This window comes from Adelges cooleyi, unplaced genomic scaffold, assembly GCF_023614345.1.
Source record: "Adelges cooleyi isolate 19-005CV unplaced genomic scaffold, UGA_ACOO_1.1 ACOO_flye_CR_arks_rails_tigmint_CR_PRNA_651, whole genome shotgun sequence".
In the NCBI taxonomy this organism is placed as follows: Eukaryota; Metazoa; Arthropoda; class Insecta; order Hemiptera; family Adelgidae; genus Adelges; species Adelges cooleyi.
This window is the reverse complement of record NW_026096352.1, coordinates 745,734-773,492: the sequence shown is the minus strand read 5'-3', so window position 1 is coordinate 773,492 and position 27,759 is coordinate 745,734. Positions and strand designations below refer to the sequence as shown.

General features: G+C 32.8%; 1 protein-coding gene across 6 annotated transcripts in view; it reads right to left on the bottom strand.

The window, feature by feature from the left end:
• The window catches only part of LOC126844754 (eyes absent homolog 1-like), a 32,679-nt gene extending 6,025 nt beyond the window's left edge, over window positions 1-26,654 (bottom strand). For 2 of the 6 annotated variants that reach the window (XM_050583149.1, XM_050583155.1), the window contains exons 1-2: window positions 26,431-26,654; window positions 265-463 (exon numbers count right to left, since the gene is read on the bottom strand). In XM_050583149.1, the coding sequence (XP_050439106.1) occupies window positions 265-269 (5 nt within the window). In that variant the 5' untranslated portion in view covers window positions 270-463; window positions 26,431-26,654. Of the gene's footprint in view, window positions 1-264; window positions 464-7,256; window positions 7,369-7,473; window positions 7,607-9,190; window positions 9,650-17,973; window positions 18,098-26,430 lie in introns of those variants that run through there. The other 4 variants (XM_050583153.1, XM_050583154.1, XM_050583152.1 and 1 more) reach the window with 4 other exon arrangements.
• Between the last annotated feature and the right edge of the window lie 1,105 nt (window positions 26,655-27,759).

Sequence of the window (27,759 nt, the reverse complement as noted above, 5' to 3'; positions counted from 1 at the left end):
CTATAGGAACTCAAGTACCGATGGAATAAAAAAAAACTTAGTTGGGTGACCTAGTTTTATACAAATATAATGTATACATATTATATAATTAAACAACCACTAGATCACGCTACTTTCGTGACGCTATTTCATGTCGTTATTTTGTGTCCTTTTCGAGCTGGGAGACCAAGGCTAAACCATGATGTTCCATGCTAAAAAAAATCATCTATTTTATGTATAGAATAACACATCATGTAGGCATTATAATATTGCACATCCGCCAACCTCATGTAATGGTGCTGGTGGTAATCCGCCGCCGTGCCGTATTTGTCTGCAGCGTTGAACTCTGCTGCCTTTGCCGTAGTCGCCGCCACCGCTACAGCTGTTGTAGTCAAGTTACAAGCCGGTCGGCCCTGCAGCCGCCACTGTGTGATTCACTGTAGACAATCGCCCTCGGATCTCTTAATGTCGACGGATAATTTTACTGCAAAATCAACGCATAAAACAATAATTAGACATAATTAAAAATAGTACGCCGGTGCCCATTCAAATCAGTTTAGAAGAAAAAATAATTTTGACCCCTCGTACTTGGCCACAAAGAAATCATGAAGGCGAGCGACAGTGTGACCACTTAAAAAAAAAATACACTTGTTGAACACTGCACAGTACAGTCTTCATCTACTATACAGATCAATAGATCAATTCTTATTTCCTATGATATGTTTATATTATAACTGATAAGCAATATGATTTGGTATCAAACGATTGCTGTAGTGAAACAAATTAAAAATATTTACCGGGGAAATGTAATTTCGTCATTTTGGTCACATTGCAGTTCGCCTTTTCGCTCACTTCATAATATTATACTTATAGCGACCCCCTGGGCTGTATCAAGAGAGGGCGAGAGAGAAGTAAGTACTATTTTTTTTTTATGATACTATGCTTATAAATGATGGTGACGTATTAGAGAATAGAGTGTAGTCTTTGATGGGTTCTCCCCGTAAACTCAATGCCACATACACACAACCGTTAAAACAATAATCATAACGCATTGGATGGTAAAATACAATATATACTTAACAAATGTCGGCGTAACGGGTGTACACGACTATTATATAAAAACCGCGTGTCAGTAGTATACCTAATACAAACAATTTGTTGTTTCGAATCAGCTTTTTAACCAGCAAAATATTTCACAAAAAAAAAGTACATTCTAGGACAAAAGACAATGGTTATTGTTTGTTTGAATATCGATGAAGAAATAAAACATTTCGCAGTAGTAACCTGTAACACCATAGCGTCCTATACAATAAAGGTACCTACGCCGCAAGTGCAGAGGTGGCCAAATAATTATGATATCAAAATATCATTGCCACTAACATCAATCACGTTAGACTGGACGATTATTCAAACCATTTATATAAACATTGTCACGGTTTTTTATGTAATTCATATTCAGCCGATTTCACCAAAATTTGTTAAGGATTTAACTTATTGCTAATTATATTTAACAATTAGTTAGTAAAATTTGGTTTTCAACGAGATTTGTTAGCCTTGAGATGTTGTTATTTCGTTAACTTTACAAATAGAATTTAATAATAGTAGTGGAACTTACTTAATTTAACCAGATGTTAAATTTAAATGAATTGTTAACTAACATTATGTTAAGAGTGTATTTAATAATAGTTTGTGAAACCAGCCGATAGTATGTTTATAAATTAATTATGTACCTATTTTTTGTAAACGACGTCTCTTGTCGAATAATATAGCAAAATTATTATTCTGAAAACTAACAAAAAGAAAAACCACAAAATTCAAGAAGATACACAAATGAAATTCATAAAAAACAAGTAATTATATAAATAAACTAGTCGTCAAAAATAAACGGTCGACAAATGTTTTATTATTGTATCCGAACAAGGATATATAGCAACAACGGCCAGGATATTATTATATTATATAATAAACCTTCTTGGAACCAAACACCACAAGTTGGATTAAAAAATGATCAATTATCGCGACAGTTGGTTATTTAAAATTATACAATGTCGTTTTACATAAAAAAAAAGGGGGAAATATAAATGATTACTTATTCATATCGGTCTTTTAGTGCGATTAAAAACATGATTATAATTTATTAGCATACCTATGATTTGTATTTTACTGCCTTGAACTCTTGTACAATAATTAAACGCGTTGTTTCCTAATATAATTACTGAAGAAGGTAAAAAAAATCTCAAGAATTAATTTACATAATGTCGACTTGTCATTTCCCGTCCATTAACTATTTTATTTTATGATAATATTGCGTTTCATATAAAACTTTCCACCCACTCCTATTATTATTATATAAAGTGATCGCTTGTTGCAGGCTCGGCGCCACTGGTTGTCTCTACTATTATCTTGGATTAGGGTGGGGCAGGGGGAGTCTACAGTTTATTTTTTCTCCCTCATTACTACTCATATTTGCTTTAGAAAATGCTGATTTTAAACTAAATACCAGTATTTTTCCTCATTCCTTATCTCAATTCAACCACTGGTCTTGATCCATAGACGTTATGTGACCGAAGGGAACACAACCTAAAATGCTTTATTTAAATTAATATTGTCTTATCAGTTATAAGTTTCACATGGGCAAACATGACTTATACATTTTTTTCTCGGGTTTTAGTCTCCAAAATTTGGTATTCTTTAAATTTTGTCCTTTCCATTTCTCTTCCATATATGCGGGTAACAAATTATCATAATAATTAATGCAGGCCTAATAAAAACATGTTGTCTAGTACCTAAATTCGAACGTTGGGATTATGTACACTAAAAAGCAACTTATGCTTAAATAAACACAAATTTCGATTGGCTATTCAGCATAATTTATAACATAATACACTGTATAGCGAATTATACGCGGTTTCTGGTAATAATTTTGCATTGCCAATAAAGAAACAAATTAAACCCTATAATGGATATATTAGTTAATAACTTTCTTTTACTCTTAAAAATGTATTGATTATTTATAAAAAAAAAAACCAAGAAGTTTGATTACAATAAAGATACATAGCACGTCCAAAATAAATTTCATGAAACATTTTGTAGTGGCGTTTCCCCATTTTGTTGTAGTAATCTGTGGGTTTTATGAGTATGAGAGATAGATGTCAAAATTAATAGTTCACAGAACCGCCATTACCAACTTTTAAAATTGCTGAACTTCCTAAACCCTTTTATTTCATTTTTTACGAAGCCCAAATCCGTCATATAACCGTAATCGTTTTAATATGGATATTTTTTGGGCGGGGGGTTATTCCATAATTAGCGTCACGTCACTGAAACAATATAGATGAGTACCTAAAGTATTTGCCCAAAAAAAACATGATTCGATTTTTTCCGAGCAGCTAAAAATTCAGAGATTACAGATAAGAGATAAGATACCCGGCCACTTTGTTCCAACTTTTTGAAGTCGTCTTCGACCAACGACACATACACCGCTCATCCTCGTATCAATGACCATTTAATTTCAACAAACATTCTCGGAGCTGTTTTACGCTGCATTTTTTTTTATAATATCATTATAAAAAAAATTATACAAAAATAAAAATACACAAAATCGCATGCGAATTTCTTACATACATGTAGAAGTAAGTGTGTATTATTGCCTTATGGTACGCTATTGGTCTCGGTAAGGATTGGAATTTCGATCGTGAAACAAAACGAAGGCGGCAGCGTCAACGGAATTTACGTTATATATTATAAAAAATAAAATAAAAAACACCGGAGGGAATGTAAGAAAAAAACTCGACCGACGCACGGCGACACGTATAATATATATATATATATGTATATACACATTTAACACGAGATAACATCATCATCGGCATCGGTGGCGTGCCGTGTGGCCGTGGGTGGGCCTGTAAGCGCTCGCGACAAATTTTGAATATTTTTTTTATATATTATCACTTTACCTTACTCGTGCCGGGTGTGTTTTCCACGTTTAATAATCATAATTGTTATTAATATGCGCCAGAACAAAAATAAGACATGCCGGGTTAGTCAAATAAAAAACGCGTTATTTTTTATCGTTGTCATTATGTTTTCGGCGATAAATAATATTTCCTTGCGCCCGTGAATACATTATTATTATTATTGTACAATATAGACTGGTACTGATACTGTGGTAACTGGTTTGACAATGTCAGTATAGCGAGCAACAGGTGCGCGGCCAATTAGGTAATATTGTTAATCCCGAGACGACCGGCAACGGAACATTGTTATAACTTAGATCTTGATCAAATTTAAACTTAAGATAAATCGCCAATTATTTTTTGATTTTTTGTTTATATACTAAAATTTGCAACTCCAATAAAATAACAAAAACAAACAATATATCGAAATGAATTATCAACAAATTTAAAAACGCTTAAGCGCAGATAAACATCTCGTCTATTTACTTGTAAATATTTGGTGATTTGACAACAATTCCAAGACACTTTGGTTCTGATTCGTGCAAAACTATTTTGATAGAAAATATTTGTATAAACATTAAATTTTTTTTTAGAGAAATGATTGTGATACCTAGTCTGGGGGAAAAAAACCAATAATCAAGCATCATTACTGTATTAATAAGTATGCACTTAAGTTTAAGCTCTAAATTAAGATTTTGCGAAAGTTTCCTATAGTTAACGGCTTATTAAATTAATGGGTAGCGTCCAATTTAAATGCCGATAAATTTTTAAAGCCAAAAAAATGAGATTAATACAACATTTTGTTTTGTATACATAAATAAAACAAAAGGTTTAAAAACATAGAACTATACTTTAAGTTTTAAACTGACCACAAAACCATGATAGTTTAATTAATACGAATAAGGCGTGTTTCGGTTAATCAACAATAGAAGATAAGTTGGAACGTCAAGGTTAGAGGGTTGGAACTCATAAATTTTCAAGAACGGTCGAGTTGATTACGTTGAAACTAAAGCTTAATGAAAAGTGTATATAAGAAGAATAATATGTGAAGAATTTAATAAATATTTAGTTCAAAACTTATATTATCTTATTAACTAAATACTAAAAAAATATATTAACATAAGTTATTAGTAAAAGTTAAGTTAATCAAAAACAATTTAAAATTAATTTAACAAAAAGAAAAACTTGTAATAATATCAATTTGTATTGTATTATTAGTAAATAAGGAAAATGGCAACTTAAAATTTTAAATAATATGGTGTTGCGATTCTTACAACTTGCTTCTTTACGTATTATAAAACGTTAAGTATCTCTGTCTGTTAGTGCGCTAACTCTTAATCCACTAATCCAATTTACACGTTTTTTTAGTTTATAAAATGTTCTCTATGGTTTGTGACATAAATATTATTATGTTGTTTTGAAAATATTTCACAAAAAAAATGTATAAATTATTATTTGTATACTTAGTGTGAAATTGAAGTTAGGACCCATTACTTTGTGTGGCATAGGCACATGCCCAACTTGCCTATAGGTTATTATAGCCTTGTTCCTTAGATTTATTTTAAAGTATTCACACTCTTGATATTTCACGATAAAAATTGTTTTTAACAAGTTACAGCCCATTGAAACTGATATAACTTTTCAAGTGTCGCATTTTAGCTTTAAGAATCTTTTTTCACACAGAAAAAGTTTTCGAGTTTATAATGAAAACTTGGGAAAAACAAAATAAATTAAAATTGATATTGATATTTATAAATTATATTGTATGTTATGGATGTCCTATATCTACCTATAATATATAAGTCGGTTGCATCCGTTGTAACAACAATGGCTGGCCCAGTGGCATTGTGTCAGCGGCCATCTTCTTCTCTCATCCCTCGTCGTACCGTTCTCCCCCCGGCCACACTAGTATGGGAAACTGGGTCGCGGCTAATGATGGGCATGTCCCGATACTAATAATAATAATATAGATATACACGATTCATTGCAGATAACAGCGTGTCGGTATAATAATATATAATAAAATATAAATGGCCTCTCTCCCTCGCGTATACCACACAGTGCCGGCTACTATCTTATTGGTTCGCATTGTTTTTCGCATTGAGGATAATATTATTTTGCCACTGACATAGAGCGAAGTAGGCTAGTAGCAATAGTTAGGCCGAGGCGATAAACACAATGGTAGGTGTACATAATGGGAACACCGTTCGTAATTCGATAACGATGGTATTTTTTTCGAATAACTTACAAGCGAAGATACTTTTGAACAATTCAAGAGTAGGTATAGGTGCGCATGTCTATAAGACGTATATTAAGCATTGTTGCATTCTAGCCTTAGACGAATAATGTGTTTGTCCTATAGTATAAGTTCGAGTTATCGTAGCTATTCCGCATTGTCTGGAAATCTATATATCGGTCTAACAAAATTTGCTTGAATACATTATAATTATTATTTCATGCCATAATTCATAGATTGACATTAATAAGGTTATAAAATATAATATCGCTTAGCTAATTTAATTTCTGGGTACTATACCTGATCGTGTTAACTGCTAATAAGTAATAAGTAATAACATGTACCTAAAGGTATTTATTTAAAAGGACATATTCTTCCAAGTCGTCTCTTTACTACAATTTCTACTTTGATTCTAGACGAATTGTTATTATTTTAACTATAAAATGAAAATCAATTAAATTGTACCCTAAACAGCTGATGTAGATACTTATATTATCATCTTGTACCGAGTGGTGTTAAAATACTAGTAAAAAAGTATCGAAATTAAATTTTTATAAACTTTTTTAGTAATCTTGGCTACAATTTTTGCCACCAAGGGTCTTACGATCAAGGTAAGAACACCGTGCAGTGTACGATAACGTGTTTCGTTCATTCCAGGCTTGGCTTAATACTGTCATCGCATTTGTTATAATATTATATTATGCGGCTCGCAGTGAAACAACAATTATTATTTGTCGTTTTTACCGTCTCTGGTACACATTATAATAACATTATATATTGTGTGCACACACAATAATTATTAACCCGCGATCGTTGTCGGTCGTAGGCAATTTGTCGTACTGTCCACCGAACCACACAACGTCGACAGTCCTATACCATATTATATATACATTTTTTTTTTGTTTAAAGGAAAGACACACACACACACACACAGAGAAATAAAAATATATAACCGGGCTTAGGTAATAATTCGCTCGTCTACGGACTGTCCTCTATAATACCACGTCGCCAACACACACTTTATACTGACATTTATACACAGATATAATATGTATAAACACAAAACATACATATTATACACTTACTATTTATATGTGTGTTTATAAGATACACACACACTCGGCTGGTATGGTGGCTGGACCGGGACGATCGAAAGATCCTTGCTCGCGATATTGTTAGGCCGTCTTTCCTGCATTACTTGTACACAGTACACACACATATGATTATTATTCATTCTTAAATATGTGAATGTATGTATATAGTGTGCGCTCATAATATTATATATATTATGTATATTCGTACCTACGCGGTATTTTATAATATGTGTTACTTGTTTGTGAGCGCGGAATCACCTTGACCGACGATTGTACAAAATACACTGTGATATGATATTGCAATATAGACCGATCGTGATAATGGCCGTTTATTATTTGCGCTAAATTCATGTGTTAAAATGTTTTTTTGAAAAACAAAACATAATTTAAACATTCATGTACAGATCACACAAATGTCTCAGTAGCAAATTTTTTGTTATCACATCAAAACTTATTTACTCATTTACATGCACATTTCCTCTAACCTAAACTCTAATTATTTAAGTTTACTAATTTTTTTTAGAACCAGATATTTAAGTTAAAAATAAATAAATAAATATTTATACTAAATAAAAAAAAAAGTTGATCATATAACAACTCTAATAAAAAAAAAATCGACTTGTATCACAGCATTATTAATATTTTATTTTAGAATAAAAATAATATACTTATAAAAAATAACTAAAATGTGGTGAATGATTTAAGATACATATATTAAGAATTTAGTTAAGGACCCATAAAAATAGGTCAGTTAATTAGGAAGTAATTTGTAGTTACGCGCGTGAATATATTATGTATAGGTTGAATTTTGTGAAATAGGGATGGGCCATTAATTTTTTTTTAGAGAATATAGATAAAAAACAAAAAAACAATTGACAAGTATTTTAATTTCTTCGTCACAATTCTACCAAGTACAGCTTTAAGATTCATGAAATTAGTTTTATAAATAACCCAAAAATATTCGTCTTCCTAGAACTAGGAATTCGGAAAATATGACATAAGGTATTTAATATTATAATTAAATACATGTTAATAAGTTAATACTTATATAAATATGAAAAAAGGTGTATTGGTTAAAAGGGTTTCAGATTTTAGCAAACTTTTATACAACAAAAATAACATTACCTACTTGAGCATAAAATTTCACTTTTTAAAATGGTATCGTAATCGATATGAATTTAAGTTTAAATCATTTCTAAAACAATAATGAAGAAAACAAAAGGTTTAAAAACATAGAACTATACTTTAAGTTTTAAACTGACCACAAAACTATGGTAGTCTAATTAATAAGAATAAGGCGTGTTTCGGTTAATCAACAATAGAAGATAGGTTGAAAAAAACTTGGACTAAATAAAATTTGCCATTTGAATATGTTACAAAATATATTTTCGCATAAAATGAATTAAACAAATTGGAATAAACTAAGTGGAAAAAATTATAATTTGACACAATGTTCTTACATAATATAGAGGGTGTTTGAGAAGTGTAAAGTTTTTACTGGATCGTAGCTAGTATTTTACTTTGGAAGTTTCAAACAACCATATTGTTTTAGTATAAATGTTACAGGTTTAGATACGTGCACTTATTAAACCTTAATTAGTTTTATTAATAGACGTTAAATTGATTTCCTTTTGTTAAAAAAAAGTTGTTAGAAAAAAATTAAGGAAAATAACTATTAATTCCCATAATACATGATACTTCTATACCAATCTAGAATATTAGTTACCTACTGAATTAGCTTACTTCTTTCACAAATTAAATTGAACAATTACTTAAAAAACCAAAACCATTTCTTAATCAAAGTTTACAATTAATTGATTTCTTTAATTTACATAATATGAATGAATCTCTAATATGAATATTACTCGCGCTATGTGTATCATTTCTTATTAAATAGATAATCATAAAACCCGTCGGGTAGGTACCGTTGTTCTGGAGGTTATCCGCGGCATTTTGGCAGACAGCAGCGACGGCGATAAAAACTCTCTTGAACTTCACTCGAATATATTATATTATAATGAAATTTAAGTAATAAAAATATATTTATATTATATATAAATCGCACTCAAACGTGTTATCGAAAAATTAAACGTGAAATATCAAACATTTAATTCGCGATGGTATTATTATTATAATTTTTTCTTCTAAATAAAATAATATTCCACTTGGTTTTTTTCGGCCGGTAACACAATATTATTTCAATGTAATAATCTCGACAACTCGAGGTCGACGTCAACTTAACATTTGACAGAATACTTTACATTAAAAAAAAAAAATTAATACTTATATTCATTGATAATTTTTATGTTTAAGACTATACGACGACGGACCGGTCGGATGCGGTTGTTATAACGATTGTGGCACCGGCACGACTAGCGCGTTGGACGGCATGCGCGTTTGTGAGTATAGTCTATAGTGTGTACTGGGGGAAATATAAAAAAACAGAAATTAAACCGTCGCCGCATTCTGGGGACACGTCGGGGACGACAGGGGGCGCGGTGGCAGAGAGACGCACGCACACGTTACTGTGGAAGAGTCTACAACATATATAATACAACACAGTTATATGTACAGGTATAAGGTAGGTATAACTGTATAATAAGCACTAAAATTTTCTATAATACATTTTTTGGTCCGCACATATGGACGGCATATATATTAAGAAGTTATAGGTAAAGGCAATGTATTGCCTTAAATACATATTAATTTAAAGGCTTTACTGCGTTGAGTAATTATTCGTTCAATAATGTAAGGACTATTTTATTTTTTATTTTTCGGATTATCGCAGCATCTTAGTCAGCGGTTTAAAAATGTTCTTTTAATCTAAACATGTTCACAGAAAAAGATACCATTCAAAGTGATTTTAGAGATAAAACACCCACTATAAAAAAGATAGAGGACAAGATTTCCGAGAGAGCCTCAGATGCGTTTTGCATTATCAATGCTAAAATAAACTTTTTTCTGATTGATATTTTCAAAAACGCATCTTAAGTTCTCTCGGAAATCTTGTGCTCTGTATTTTTTATAATATGAGTTTTATCTCTTAATCACTTTACGTTAGATAAAAGAAAATCATCGATAAGACGGAAGGAAGGTTTTTTAAAAATACTTTTTTTTTACACAATATATAAAGCCCAGTTGTCATAAAATAACAATAATGTGTTGTCAAACAACCGTAAATGTGAAAGAAAAAGCTACTCATTTAAAACGCAACTAATATTTAAACAAATTATTTTTCTAATACAATAATAGTTTACTGTTTAAGTTTTACAACAATTAATTGTATTTACATACTATCATGTTCATTCATTTCATGAAAAATCAGTCAGCTCCAAAATTAAACACCAACACAATACGCCCAATACAATTGCAGTTTGATAAGATAACTTTATTATTATATATTATAGCTACGTAGACCTAATTAAAACATTGAATCATTTTATGGGTCAAATAAAAAAATAATAAACTACTTCAACTAGCAGACATAGTCCATGTATTATTTTACATTTTATGGTACCTATGTAAACGTAAATATTTGTATCAATAACAACAGAAAGATGTATCTTAATTCAATAGCGGATATTCTATAGAATTAAAGTAATCTAACTTGTATAATTCATGAAGTAGAATAAGAAGTAAATTAGACACAGCAAAAACATGTGCAAAAAAAAAATAGCTACACTATACTAATTGTCTAGGTCATCATCGACCACAATGTCATTATCTACCGTCTAATAGGCATCCGTAATAAATAAGAGAATACTCGATCGAATAATGGGATTTAGACTTAATCGGTATAGCAACATAGAGATCAAAACATGGATACTGGAGCGCATCGATAAAACAATTAGCGTGCTTACAGCGCTGACAATTTAATGTTAAATAAGTATATTGGTAGTTTTGAATTGTTGTATTTTAACTGTGCAAATATTATTTTAAGTGTTTTTTTTCTCTTATAGACATACGGATAGCGACAAAATTTTAAATACGGCCCAGCACAGTGTTGTAAAATATAACGTTTTACTCACAAGACAAGGGGAATTTAAATTATATGTAGTAGGTCATTACATTCCGCAAAATACTCGGCTAAACGGTTTGATGTTTTTTTTTCAGTTTTGCAACCAGGAAACCGGTGCAGACGGGTGGTTCAGGGTTTACTGCAGGGTCGACCGGCACCACAGAAGCGGTTATGCGGGGGCAGCACGTGGTGGTATTTCAACAATAGAAACAGAAGAATCCGATTATATTGTATATTTTGTATGCGTGGGAGGAATAGAGAAGGTCGGCCGCATGCCGCCAAAAAGGGTTTGCGCATTCTATACGCGGTTAAAACTATAAAAACACTCTGTTTCTCGGATAATAAGTAATTATGTACCGATTTGATTGTCTAATAAGGTTTGTCAAAATGACTAAACTCCCCACCCCTCTCGAGTTTCCCGTGAGCTCCCTCGAATGCGCGTCTAACCTGAATGCATAAAACACCACAATAACAAGAATATCAACAACGTCAAACATGTTTTTGAAATATATTCAAATAATAATACTACTAAACGCAATATCCTTCCAAAATTCCCGACCTTTTAACGGGCAATTTACATTATTATTTTATCGTAAAGTTCTTGACTTCTTCCAGTCGGCGTACTTCTTTTTTTTCGACAGACTAGACGAGAAATTGCATTTCCCGAGCGAAAAACAGATAATGGAAGGCCAAGAAACAATATACCTACACAATATATATTTTATAAAATAATATGTATGTACGTTATTTTTATCCGAAAGAATGATGAGTACTAATACAACACTACACTACCTACCTACTACAGCGCACATTATATTATCTATACATACAGCAGTGAAACACGATACGCCTTGGACCTTTTCGCGCAGTGCACTCCGCCACGGTCCGCCGTCCACACAATAATATGCTTCTGCGTTAGCCCGTTTGGATGTTTAACGAAGGGTAGTCGAGTTGATGGACGAGTCCTTCCATCAAATATAATTCCCCTTCTCTCCTGTCCCTAGCCTCGCCACCTCCCCTCTACCCGTTTACCGAACCACCCTTCACTATAATATAATATAATATTATTATTGTATGTATGTACATACACGACGTGCATTGTCTCGCAGAACCCGTGCTTATCTTACACTCATCTGTATATTATGTATGTATCTGTTTTATGCCAGGACGGACATGACTTGACGGGAGACCCTTTACGTTTTATTAGGGCCCATAACTACATCAATACAGAAGAAAAATAATAATAATAACAAGCGGCATGAATAACCTGATCGTATTATTCTTTCTTAGCGCCCGGCTGAGCGTGTGCACATTGTATCATTCATGTGTGTGTACACACGCTTTTTGGATATGCAGGTATTATTTATATACCTATATGTATTATACGCGCACACATTAAATGAAGACTCGACTTGTGCATGTGTTGTACCTATGTAGAGTATCTATACATATTGTACCAGTGCACGGCTACCCTCTTTTGCGCGGTGCGGTGCGGTACACAAACACAAAACAAAAATAACAGTATATAAGAGCCTACTCGAAATGATGAACATTCCGGACTGATGCCGCCGATGTCGGGTCGTCCGTGTGCAAATAATCACATTTTAAAGTAAGTAAACACGTATAAACATCAAGGGACAGCCAAGTGTCTCCCCCCCCCCCAAAAAAAAAAAGAGACAATAACCAATAACGCATGCGAACCCGACAATACATCCATTAGCGATATCAAAACGGCGTCTTAATTTAATCCCTCACATTTTCTCCGCAAATTCTATATATTGGCAACGACAGCATATTAATATAGGTTGACATATTATTATAGCCTACTATAACCTATAGCGCGGTGTAACGGTAAAAAATGATAATTTCTTGAAAAAAGTTGCCTTTTTACACGTACAAAAAAAGGGTAAAAATTACCAATAATTACAAAAATGTTGTATTAATATTATGTAGCTTCATCATCATATTGTAGCTTAACGGGCCATGAAGGCCCAACGCTGACATCATATTGAGATGGTTTCTTGACGAATTCGCTATCCGGGACGGGTCGGCGGGTAGGTTAGGTATGGCGGTTCTTTAACTTTAACTTATAAATATGTTTTTTTTTGCATTTTACTAGATTTTATTACATCATCAATAATACTATACCAATAATAGGTAAATAGTCAATATACCTGCGTTATCAACCATATAATTTATGATGGAGTACATTAGAACCTTAGTTCTTTCATTTATTCTATAAAACATATTGGCAACAATTTTAAGTTATTGAAAATCCGTTAAACTCGCCTTCAGGCATATAACACATACAAAAACTGAAATATTGGTTGACCTTATTTTATAATAAAATGCATTTCCAATGTGAATGCATACCTAGTATAAAATCCGCAATCGTTCAAAAATCGATACACATACAATAGATTAATTTTAAAAGCGGAAAAAAGGTCCTATTCCTACAAAAAAGTAAATAATAAGAATTAACCCTTTTTAACATTTTTATGTACATATTGTCCGTTTCCGCGTTTTCTTAAACAGGTCCAACATTTAACCCTCTCGCACGAACACCAGCGGTGGCGTGTGAACAGAAAAATCTAGACCGGTCGTGCGCACAAACAATACACTTTTATTAACCCTTCTAAATACGGTGTTTTTTCTCAAAAAAAATCAAATGGGTACTTAATAAATTTCTTGAACGTTTCCGCGTTTTCTCACAACCGTGTTACCCTTTCGTACGACCTCGACCGCGTCCCCGTCGTCCCTATTGCGCTTATTGTTATTACAATAATTTCTTCAATAGACGACCCCGCACATTTAACCCCTTGAATTTTAGACGACAGGTCGACTGCAGTTTGTTCTCCTAATTTCTTCAGACACGATTTGGACCCTTTACCCTGAATGCTAACCCAATTCACTTTACTATATGGATCAATTATTTTTACTTTTTTTATTATTATTATAGTTATTGCATAATGCATTATTTTTCACAATAGCTACTCTATATATTTTTGCAAATGTTTAATGTGTTCTGAACTGTGGAAAACTCCTCTGAAATTCTTGTATTATTTTCAACAACCAGTTGAAATCATTGGCGCGACTGTGTATCGAAACAAAATAAAATCGACAAATTTTTTTCACACGCGAAACTGTACTATTTTTGGAATGTCGTAATGCTGTCTCTAGTTGGGTATGGCGGGTTAAAAATTTAACCGTTTTTTCTTTTACGAAATGTAACTGATCAAAAACATACTAACAGTCAACAGAGCGTTTTTTCCTTTAGTAACTCAATTGATTTTTTCATATTGTCTTACCCGGTTTCCTACCCAAGTTTTATTCACGACTTAAGTATTTTCCCAACTCCTAAGCCTTATATTAATCAACAATTATGTCTCTAGACCTACCCACCCATTTTTTCTTCGAATTACCCTACATCCTTCTCTACTTCTATCGCTTTTACTTTCTTTACTACTTAATTTACCTAATTTTTTACAACTTTGCCGAAAATAATACATATTATACCTAGGTAACAATATACGACATTTCATTCAATTTTAGACATGAGTCCACTTAGAACAATACCTTTTAACAAGTAATGGAAAATTATTAACTCTCTTAATTTTATCCATCCTAGTCACTCATAGTTTATTTTAACATTACCACATCGTCTACTTCCATTATCTCTCACATTCCTCCTCTACACTGCTTAACATATACGATAATATTAGCCTATAATAACTATAGAACACTATAGACACGGTAATAATAATATGGTCGTTTATATTATTTACTTGGACGCTTTATCAGTTTCGCTACTATATCCCTATCTACCCTTGCCGCCGTCAATTAATTAACCAAAATTATACGTATTGTATGCTTTGCGCTACCAGTACAACCCTCTCTTCCGTATGAAAACTCGCATCAAAAATAATTACTATGCGCTTATATAATGCAAGAGGGTGCCAAGCAGTTGTTCAATTGCAAACACAATATAATACTATTATTATTATCTTTATTATTGTGTCGCCCAGTCTGTCTTTCAACACCCTCGACGTCCGTCGTCTGTAGGTTGTTCCGATACTAGTATTATTATGTTACCCGTTCAATTATTTATGAAGGCAATAAGTCATCGGAGGCGGGCGGCAAACAATGTGCTTCAAGTATATGTTTTTTTAGTATCATACAATAACGGTTGATGATAGTCAATAAAAACGAAAAAAATCAATAGCCGACTTCAAGAGTGGATCCCTAGATGACTACAGCAATTTATTCAACATATGGTTTTGATTTTAACATTAAGCTTAGTAATTAACATTAACTATAAGCTTCAAACATCGATTAAAATGTGTATGTAGTCCAGAATCCTAGTAGTAATCTCTCTAGTTAATACTCTCACCGATATTTTGCAAGATAAATCAACAGTTATTATTGATAGATTATATATGATTTCTATCGTAATATGATATAAAGTTTAATTAAGCAAAAGGCATAGGTATTGTAGAAATAAAGAGTGTGCTATATAAATTAGAATGGCTTATAGTTGTTATAATTCGTAGTAGATTATTATATTAGTTACAACATACAATACAATAAAGATAAACTTATATTAGGTGTAGATCTAAGAAGGCGGACTACGTGGCATTATATTGAGCCCTTCTTTTATTCTTATAAGTTATAACATTAAATTTGCTACATTATCACCTACAGGGTAATTATTTTCTGAAAGCGTTATAGGGTTTAATTAGCAATTTAATTTTTTCCCCGTAGTGTTTTTATACAGTGTGATCTCAATTTTTCACAAACTTTCACTAACTTATGTTTTAAACCCTTTCAAAAAAAAAAAATGTATTTATATCAACTATTAAAAATAACATTTTATTTCCTTTTTTAAATTAAGAATAATTTACGAACAATTTAGACTGGTCTATAATATATATTTAAATAACACAATTTAAAATACTTTTATTTAAAAAAAACATGTATATTGTATTCAAATAAAAAATTATTTGATGTGCTAAATAAGAATTTATTTTAAAAAATGTATTTTTTTCAAATAATTATTTGTATTTTTATAAAAAAAATTCTCAGCTTTACTACTATGCTATTAATTGTAAAGAGTCGCCATAATAATATATAAAGCCATACGTTTGGTATCAGGTATGATTATAATTATGATATAAAAATTATCATAATATTATGTTTGGAACGCTTATCATGATGCATGATGCATACTTAAATTTGTCTAACTAATTCCACTAAACATTAAAAACCAATTTTTTCATAAAATATAATATTTTTATTTTCAAAAATAATTGATGGTATTGATTTATTTGTATTTTTCAAAGCATTCAAACGATCTGTGTTAAATAAACAAAAATAAGTGCACTCCGGTTTTTCTGAGTAAATAATACAATTATCAATTATGACTATATTATTGTTTTTCTCAATGAGTCTTGAAGAGTCGAACATTTTGTCTAAAACGTTAAATAGATTCTAAATGATTAAAATTACAATTTCGCTATTGTATAATAACTAATAACATTACTTCGACAAGTTATCTATTGAATTCCACGAAAAACTGTACAGAGTTAGATTTGCTCAACTACTGTTTTTTTCCGAAAGAAATGGAGTTGATAAACAAAAAAAAAACAAAAATCCTATCTCTCTATAGCCCTTGTAAGTACATATAGTACACGTCATATATATTTTACACCGGTGCATTAGGTATTATATAACGGCGTTATATTAAAAGCCGTGACGCTAACGCGCTCACCCACTCTTCTCTGCGGCGCTGTCACCCCGCATGATTCTCTCTCTCTTGTAGTATGCACATACACAGCACTACAATACGGTCCCTTCATCCCTGTGCCATAACTGTATGTACATATACTCTGCAATTGTAACGCGATACCTACAATACCGTATTACTAAAAGTTCTGCACCTCCGCCGGAACCCTCATCATCGCACGACACTCCGGTGTTAGTTATATGTACATATAAGGCTAAAAGTGTACTCTCACTCTCCCTTGTCGCTACTGCGCTTTTCTATATAATACAACGTGTCCCCCCGTGATGATATAGTATATATAGTATATACATACACTCCACGAGCACCGCCTAAAAGTGAAACCCTCGGTCGTTATGTACCGCCCGCATTGGATAACTAGAGTATTTTTTTTTTTACCGTAACCCTCTAGTTGATATATATTTTTTGATCATTATTATAACCGCCGGCAGATACGTGTACAGTAAATAAAAAATAACAATAATAAATAACCGGGGAAAAAAATAACAACCACCGGGTTGTATGATCTCGGCGACAAAGCTACAACAGGAGAGACGAGAGAGAGAGATAGTGAGAGAGGGATTGTTATTTATTAAAAAATGATAATATAATACACGGGTGCACGGGTGTGTTAAAATATTATAATAATATCCGAAATCAAAAGTTGTTTTCGTTATTAAAGTTCACACACACACGACTTCCACGCAATATCAGTTTCGTTTTTCTTATTAAAAAAAAAAAAAAAAAAATAGAGGGAGAGAGAGGAAAACTTTTTATCTCCTTGGGGTTGAGTAAATTGTAATTATATTATTATTATTGCGGCGTTGAAAGTACACGACATCCCGACGACGTACTTGCGGGTATTGTTTTCAACCGAGATATTCAATTACACGGCCATAGTAGGTAGGTACCTGTATAATAATATTCGTGTCAGCGTTGGTATAGGTGCGCATTACTTTTGCATGATGGCGCATCTCGTCGTCTTTAGAGAAGACAGCAGTGGACCGTAATGCCGGCGGTGTCGTGTTACCCGACCTGAGAGAAGAACATACATACACACATATATATTTATATATACTTATTATATATGGAACGGCAAACATCGACCATGGTCACTGTGTGTGTACCGGACATATGGGAGAACGGTCGGCAATGTGTACCTAATACAGATAGGCGAATCCGCGCTTGAGAGGTTTTGAGATTATTTTCGGATGACCGACCGGAGGACAGCGGTCGTTCTATGACCACGGCCGACCGCGCAGGACAGGTTTGTATTAAAAAAAAAAAAATTATAATTTAATATATGACCGTAATGTATTGAATTTTGTCCGTACGCAGAATTAGAAATAATACTGTAAAATTACCGTCCGTGGCTCGAAAAATCAATTATCAATTTATACATATAACTTCCTTTATTTCTAGTGAATTTACAATAATAGTAAAAAAAAAAAAAAGAATAGTTGTTATAAAAAACAACTATAAATAATAAAATAATATTATAAATAATAAAAATTAACGAGTTAAGTGTCGCACCTATTATGTTTTTTTAATATCAGCTAAAAAAATAAATTGTGGTTTATTGAAAATATCAGCTATTTTGCAATTGTAACACATTTTTAGATTCAAATATAAATGTCATTTCTACTGAACTGGGTTAGGTATAAGCTTAACTCAATACATATATAAAAGGATTAAGTCACCATTTTAATTGTCGACCTAGGCAACAATATATTATTTGAAATGTAATATTTTTAGTTTAAATTTGTTGACCGTCTTTGTTTATCGATTTGTGTGTTTAAATAACTACTTATTGTAGATAGTCTTGGTATTTTTATTTTTTATCTGTTAACTATCAAACTCACCAAGTTTGTAAAAACAATTGACCGAGCTAAAATATAAGTACCAGTAAAGAACTACTTACCGAAAGTAACTGTATATTTTTAAATATTAATTCTATTTTATAGATAATATTGAACGGGTATATATGTGTATGTAATTGTATTTTTTTTTTTTTAGTTTTTCTTGATAGAACGATTCTAATAAGACTTTAATAAGAAGATTTTATTAACATATTTTAATAACCTAAAAATATCAGCAAAAATCACAATAAGTAAATATAAAGGTAACATTATTGATAAATTTGTATACGAATTATTGTAATTGTAACAGCTATATTTTTATATTTCTAGTTAGACTACAGATTTTGGAAAAAAATAATCTGGAATAATGACACTTCAGTGTAATTTTCACACCTTAGCCCTAAAGCTACATTTAGAAAAGCGAAATAAATATTGAATATTAATGATACGAATTCACTAACAAATAACGCCTTATTCTAATGTACATTTAGGATATATTTTACTTAAATTATGTGTTTCAAAATGAAACATATATAATTGTTTAGGGCGTTTTCCTAGATTTTGAAAAAAAAGCGGACATTTTTTTTTAATTTTGGCTTTATAAATTACTTTTAGGGTACGATTTTTGATCAAACATCTACGGACATGTTACATGAAGTAATCGGTCAAGCTGTTTAAGAAATATCGTGGATAAAAAAAAATAAAATCCTATCATTGTAAAAACAATACCTTATGTCATGCTCTGCATCGAACTTAAATTCAAAGCTCCTTGACTCTTTCGACTTCTAACTAATTTAACTTTTCAAATTTCAACTTTCGAGGCTTTATCAATTCTTAGGATGGTAGTCTTTTTTTTTACCCAGTCCGTCTTTGTCTAAATTTATTGAATATTTTGGTATTTGTAATGGAATTTTTGTTCCACTCAGACTCACATTGTTAAATGTTATTTTCTTGGATAAATTGTAGACCTATGCCTAATCGATATAATATAATTACAATAATTAAACATTATGTTTGTTATACATTTGATACACTTTTTAATGTTGCTGTCCGTGTACACTTTACTGAGTATTTATTCTGTGCAAGAATCGTAGAGATTATGGAACTGGATTCGAGAAAAAAAAAGAGAACTAAAATATGGTAAAATCAATACAATTACTGTTTGATTTCGGTTCACAAGTATGTATCCCGTTTGGCCTTGATACGCATTGACCTAAAACCATTGAACTGCCGCACCACTGTTTTAAAGGACATTAAGAAAACAGCGTTTGTGGGTCGCCTGCTGGTCCAAAAGGTCTGTCTTCCTTTGCTGTTGCACACATATTTTGCTTACGGCTGGAACACGTGATGCACAGCAGTTTTTTTTTTTGTCCACAACGAATCAGCTCCATTAAATTAAATTATTATTGTAAAAATGATCGTGGCATGGCGCGGCTCGTTTGGACGGACCCCGCGGTCTGTGACACATGTTACAGTAGTAGTGTAACATATCTTCGGTATATTTTCCGCGAAGATGTTTATGTGTGTGTATGTAAAATGTAAATACCATATTCTACATTAAAATAATTATTGAAAAGGCTAACCACGCGTCGGTGTCAAACCGATAGAGGACCCCACAACCATTTCCTACGAAACCGGACCCTCTTCGAAAATCAAACACAATATATGTAATTATTGCGTTATTATATACAAGGGTATACATATTGTATATACACCGTGCGCTTGACACTTTACACTGAGCTATATTTCAAGTCGATACGCCCGTTTTAAACACGGTCTATAATACACACACTAATTAAGTCGTTGTTACTGCGGTGTGCTGCCTATACGTACCTATATATTATTGCTGGGTTGACAGAGCGAAACCATTAAGCTGAGAACCTACGGTGAAGAACTAACATCACGGTATCCGTCCATGCGCTGGTCTAAAAACTGATTAACTACCCTTATTACCGCGACAAGCCCCGTCGCATTTATATCATTATTTATAAGTGTAATACCTGCGATACCTGACTTGCTAAAGTTCCTATTTCTTTCACGACGTCAACAAGTAGTGAAAGATAAACGCGCAAAAATATTATAGATTTTTCAAGGCATGTAAAATAATAAATACACATTAATCTCGTTCAAAATTGTCTCGCTTTGCTCTAATTGTACTTCGTTACAACTAATAGTGGCGTTATTTTGGATGAATTTGTCCAAATTTTAATTTGAACTCAAATTTGACCATGAAGGACTGTTACTAAAATCTGGAATTTTTTCCAAACGAAAAGAAAGAAACTTTTTTTATTTTTTCACCCTTTAAAAAAGAAGTCTGTCAAAAGTCACCAGCAAATTTGTGTGACTTTGGACACACATGTTTTTCGAACGTATTTCCAAAGATAAACTTAAAGAAATAAAATATTTTAGTTCCGGAGTATTATTTTAATTTCAACTATAAGTTAATAACAGTATACAAGTTAATTAATCATAACAAAACCGTTGTCAAAAAATTAAAACCGCAGCTTGGTCGTTAAAAGTTTTGACACTGAAATTTTAACCGATATTTTTTGATAAAAATGTAATGCAGTTTAAATAACAATTACCTTTAACATTTTTTGCTCTGACTATACTCACATCACGCGTGCTTCCTAAACACGAGCTGATCAATAATAACACTTTATAAGTTATAACAGACTGTTTTATCTGACCGAGAAACATAAAATATCCCCATTTTGTCCAATGTCACTCAAAATTACGGTATTATATTCAACGGCCTTCAAGCTATTGCGAAATGTTTTAAAGTCTAATGTATTTATTTTTTAAGCTTGCCAACCTAACATATTTTACTAAACAGTAATTTACAGATTCTATTGAATTGTAGTACATTGTTGTTGTGGTACACACACAGGCCACAGCCATATGCACTACAGCCTGGACGTTTGAATTCTACCTGCACCAGCATACTATGTGTAACACAGCAGCAAGCCCCCTGTGTCGCTATCTCTATTATAATATTATCATTATTATATTATTATGTCTACACAGCCTTTGCCGTTCGTATTCTTCGCTCTGTATTATTGTCGGACCGTTCGCGGAATTATCGCGTCATTATAGATAATATAGTATACAGTGCTTAGGGAAAAGAAAAAAAAATACAAGGCATCGGGCCACAATAAAAATAATAATATTGTTGTTGACAACGACGACAGGAACATAAAGAAGAATATCCCCGAATAATAATAATACTGCAAGAAAGAAAGAGAGAGAGAGAGAGAGAGGGACAGAGATAGAGACTGAGACTGACAATGCGAAGGGCTTCGCATCCCTCCACGGGCGGACGTTCCTAAGTATCGTGTTTCGCCTGTACCCCAGCTATTGCCGGTGAGTACAACATAGCTGTTAGTATGTGCTTTGCCCCGTGTACAGTTTTGAGCATATAAAAATCATTGATCGACAAAAAACGAGACCAATAATAATAATATAATATCTTCTTCCAAAATAAAAACGCGAAAACCCCGCTTGTGTTGCATTGTAACGCATAAAAATCGGGTTTTTAAAGGGTTTTTTTTATATAACTGTACAAATAAAATTATTCTATCCTCGCAAATAAAGGTAAATTCCCAAACCTACGTATCCTTAAATATATACCATTATTTGTTGAATTTTAAACATTTTCATTGAGATATTCACAAAAAAGTTTAAGTAATTGTTATCGTCTAAAACTCGACATTTTCTCCAACCAAGACAAGAAAAAATAAGATTAAATAGGCTAAATTTAAGCGGGGATGAGATTACACAGAAGAAAAGCTAGGAAGATAGTAGAAAATTAGTTTGGAATTAAAAAGAACCGAAGAAGACAATGAAATAAATAACCCTATTATGCGACATACCTAAAGCAGAGAAGAGGTTTAAAAGTTTACAATACATACTCGGTCATTATAATATAATATCATCGACGGGCTAATGCAAATTGTATATTTATAGTTCACGTCGTACATTATATTATAATTAGTACACATATGCTAATGAGATTCCTTAAGCGTCATAGTTTAAAAAAAATATATGGTAATTATTCTACTCAACTAGAATAACATGTAGAATATAAGTAAATTTATGAACCGGTAGAATGATAGAAATGCGGACCTAAAATGGTCGCCAAATATCAGAATGGGCAAAATAAACTATTAGAATATGTTATGTTTAATGTTTTATTTAACACTGCATATATATAATATCTTATATTATAGTTTTCTTTAAAAAAACAAAGCTCCGGTTCTTCTTCTAAATGTTATACCTTACATCACAAAATCTAATATTATAACCCCATTTTCATCATTCACGAATGTATTGTTTATTTGTTAATTAAATATTAAGTTTAGCCCGTGGCAGGGCAAGATGACAGAAATTACAATATTATGTATTTACACGAGAGTCGTGACAAATAACAACCTATTGAGTGTTTCAGAAATAATATTTCCAATTTTTTATACTATCGAAAAAAAAATAAAAACTATTTAAGCCACTGCATGAGTAGAACAGCATTTTTTAATTTATTGCGGTTTGATGTCAAGTGAATGAATTGTAAAAATGAAGAAATTACCACAGTTTAATAAAGTGTGGTAATTTACGATTGTTTTCGATAACATAATATTTTAATTGGTTTGACGCAGAAGTGCCGAAATAACCGTCGCGTCGGTCATCCCACCGGATCCAGGTTCGTCTAATATGTTTATCAGACCTATGTCTGCTTAAATAAAAAGTATATAATACTGGACTTGGCTAATATTTATGCATGCGAACGGCTCATCGTTGAGTAAAAAACCTGATTTATTATTCGATCGAAAACGACGACGGGCTACAACAGATAATCGAAATGCAATTATTTTTCCATAGATATTTTATTATGCCATTTGGTGCATTCGAACGGAGTATACGTTTTATTTCTTTTATAACAATCGGGGGAAACCATATTATATCCAGCAACTCGAAAGGGCACCCAAAGGAAGGGACAGGAGAGTGACTGACAACTTCCCCCACTAGTTTCTCCACGAGTTAAACAAATCATATCCAATATCCGAAACTTGCAAAATCTATTACAAAATTATATGCACCTCTCCCTGAATTTTCATACCTCTCACTATAATATTATCATACTTATCGGCAGATCAGCCACCTTGCTGCTTGATTTTGCCACATTTTACTATAGGTAATCTTGGATGCAGTGAACCATATCATTATAATAATGGTTTATAATACTGTTTTCGACAATATTATTATTATTATTATTATCAATTTGAATAGCGCTTATCGCACGCGTCCGGTTCGTTTTAAGCCGAGACGACGACAACAACGACAAAAATATTATCCTTCCTGCTCTCGTTTACATTATGCGCTTATTAGCTAGCTAGCTTATATTATATTATTATATTAATCAATACTAATAACATGCGTGTTGTGATTTATATAGTATTACACAGTGTACGGCGACCGTCGTTGATAATGATAATATCAAATAATAATAACACAGCACGGTACAAGTATACGCTTTTTGGCCGTGTTGTCAATTACGCGCGATAAAAACAACCGCTCGACGATAAAATAATAAATATCCGGTTCGTATTATTAATTATTATTGTTAATCCGCGGAAACCTATACTTTGAGTACACACGACAACGGATTGTTTAAAAATTCCCTTTCGTTATGGCTAAGAAAAATACGGCATACGCATTAAAAAAAAAAAAAAAAATGTGTACAATATTGGTGTGTGTATGAAACGCGCGTTTAGAGGGAAAACAAACGGAGAAAAAAACAACAAGTAGTAGAAATAATAATAATAATATATCTACATATGAGAAAACGTATGTTATGATAGAAAAAAATGTGCGTGACCGACATTATAATTAAAACGAGGCAAAAAAATAATAAAAAATTACAAATCTAGCATAAAAAACGGACAACGGAGCACGGCCGCTACCCCGTAAGTAGGTATAGCTGTTGTAGCGTGGGACAAAGTATATGTATATACGACATATAAATATTATTATTATTTTCTTACACATTTATAACAGTGATGAGATACACACATTTAATGATCACAAACGCTTTGGCCGATTATCCGAGTGTACTATCTTAACGTGCGTCCAACACGGATTTGACAAATTTACAGTAATTTGGGTATACACACACACAATTATTCACACACCTGGTATATGTAATAAAACAATTGATTTCTCATTCATAATAGTATTCTGCATTTTGTTAATGATGATAATTTAAAAAAAATACTACACGTTTCCTGTTGTAATTTTAACACTTTCAGCTCAAAGAACAAATGTAAATGATTAACCTACCTCACTTGTGCAATATTAGTAGATAATTACAAAAAAATATATTATATAATATATTACATTGTCCGTCATCCAAATGTATAATATTTAATATAAAACACAAGTCACAACACACATTTATTGTAGAAATTGTACCTGTAGGTACATTATGAAAGATGAATCGATGAGAACCAACATTTTTTTACAAAAACGCAACTTGATGGTCATACGGTGTTTATCGACAAGAATTTTTTTATTCGTTTAGTTGTTTTGTAATTTGTCATCAATTTTTGGATGACAAATCTACTCAAGTGATATTTTATATAAATCACTTATACCCAGATTTGGTTATTATGACTTCAGACAGGCATAGAACAAAATGCGAATGTGTGAATTCAATTCCTTCATGGCCAAACTTAATTGTAATAATTCCGTGGCGCGAGAACACATTTACCAGTAAACGTGAAGAGCAAAATATATTATTTTATAATCTGTCTGAGCAACATATTGGAATTTCAAAAAGTGTGAGGGTGCTTAAACACCAAAAATATTATTAAACCCCATTCGACACCTTTGAAATCTTAACAAGCCATGCGAGAACTAAAAGTGTTGAATTGACAATATTTTTTACAGATTAGTTTAAAGATATTTGTCAATGAATATTGCTCTTCAAGACTGTAGCTTAATTTTAAGATTTTCCTTTAATGTTTTAAACATTTTAATGAGCAACTAAAAACGAAAGATATAACACCTGTAAATTGTACTTTTTCTCTCTTTTAAGTTTTAATGTTGTAAAAAAATCGTTTATCAGTTTTTGGTAACGATGCGTACCGGTCAACTTTTTATAAGGCAATAACGTGGTCGCGGAAAACTCAAATTCAAAAGGCTTTGCATTGAAGAATTTTGTTATAAAACCATACCTACACACAACACTTGACCGTATTGTTAACAACTTGTGCTTAAGATTCTTTTTGGGATAAGTCCAAGATTTGAATCTTGTACAAATGTTGTTTTTGTTTAATTAGATGTAACCCTTTACATTTCTCTGTGGCCATTACGTTCAATTTACATTATTTAAAAAACTATACTCAACGTACATGATATTATTAGTGCAATTATTTGTAAATATTTTAATGTATTAATATTTGTATTTTTTACGTTAATTATAAAATACAAAACTTATAAATCGTCTGCACTTACTTTTCGCGCGCCGAGTGAAACGTCAGCCCTTGTAACCGTCCAACGCTGTGGCCGTGAACATAGTAGTTATCCCGTATGGGACCTGCAACGCGTAATCGTGCGTGTTATGTAATACACAACAATATCGTACAATATAGTTAAATGTTATTGTTATTGTTGTCGTAATCAACGGCCAGCAGTCGTCCAACATCAACTATACAGAAGTGAGCCGGTGGAGACGCGGCGCACTGTACGCGGACTGAACGTTAACAATTATACCGATGTGCAGCGGCGGCTCGTCGGGTTCAGGACACTCGACGGCGGCGTCCGCGCGCGCGAAACACGATACGACCCGCACCGGTGCAGGACGAGCTGTATGAGGCAACGCGGAGAGAGAGGGGGAACCGCGTCGTCGACGGTGTCGGGTTTAAGCCACCTCCACCCGACGTCCTCCTCGGCCACCACCGAACCCCGGCCGAGCAAAAAACCTCTCTCCCTCGCTGCGGAATTAAAAAATAATAATAGGTAGGTATGTACGGGTTTTTTTTCCACCTCGACCTTTCCTCCGCTTTGGGTCGCGCGCGCCGTGGGCGTGATTCGCCACAGGTAGGGCGCGAAAGGCGTTGGCACGTTGCGTTGTTCGGGTGCTTTCTGACGCGCGTGCCCAAAGCGGCGGCAGCGGCGGTGGCGGGCGGCTGCCGTATAGATTTTCCGCCGCCGCGCCGTCGTCCGAGCAACGGCGGCGCGGCGGCCGTCCCAGATCGTACCGGTCGCCGTTCGTGAATTTTATAATTGCGACGGACCATAAAACCGACGGTCACTATGTTGCCGTTGTTCGCGGCACGCGCATTAATTAAATGCGCTATAAGACGGGTTAATAGGTACCATTAATAATGTGCGGACATAGGTATCATATCAATACATCATATTGTAACAATACATGACGCATTATCGACACAATCGGATCTGGTGCGTACACGAGGGCGGTGCGGCACGACCGGCCAATCGGGGCACCGGTACACGCCTCCGCTATACCGCGCAGTGTAATAAGTAATAACTGTAATAATAAACAATAATAGCAACCGCATCAGCTTTGCTGTACCTTTTCGACAGTGATAACTGATATAGTATAATTAAATATTAATTATTATATAATAACGTATTACCTAATTACAAAGGTAAGCTAAGAAAAAAAACTCAAGCGATACTTGTGGTTAGCATAGGCGCAGCTAGGGGGTGCTAGGAGGACTTAAGCATCCCCATACTCAAAATTAGCATCCCCCAATTTATTTGTATGTCACACTATTGCCCTCGGGGCGTTAAATATATAATAATAATAATAATAATAAT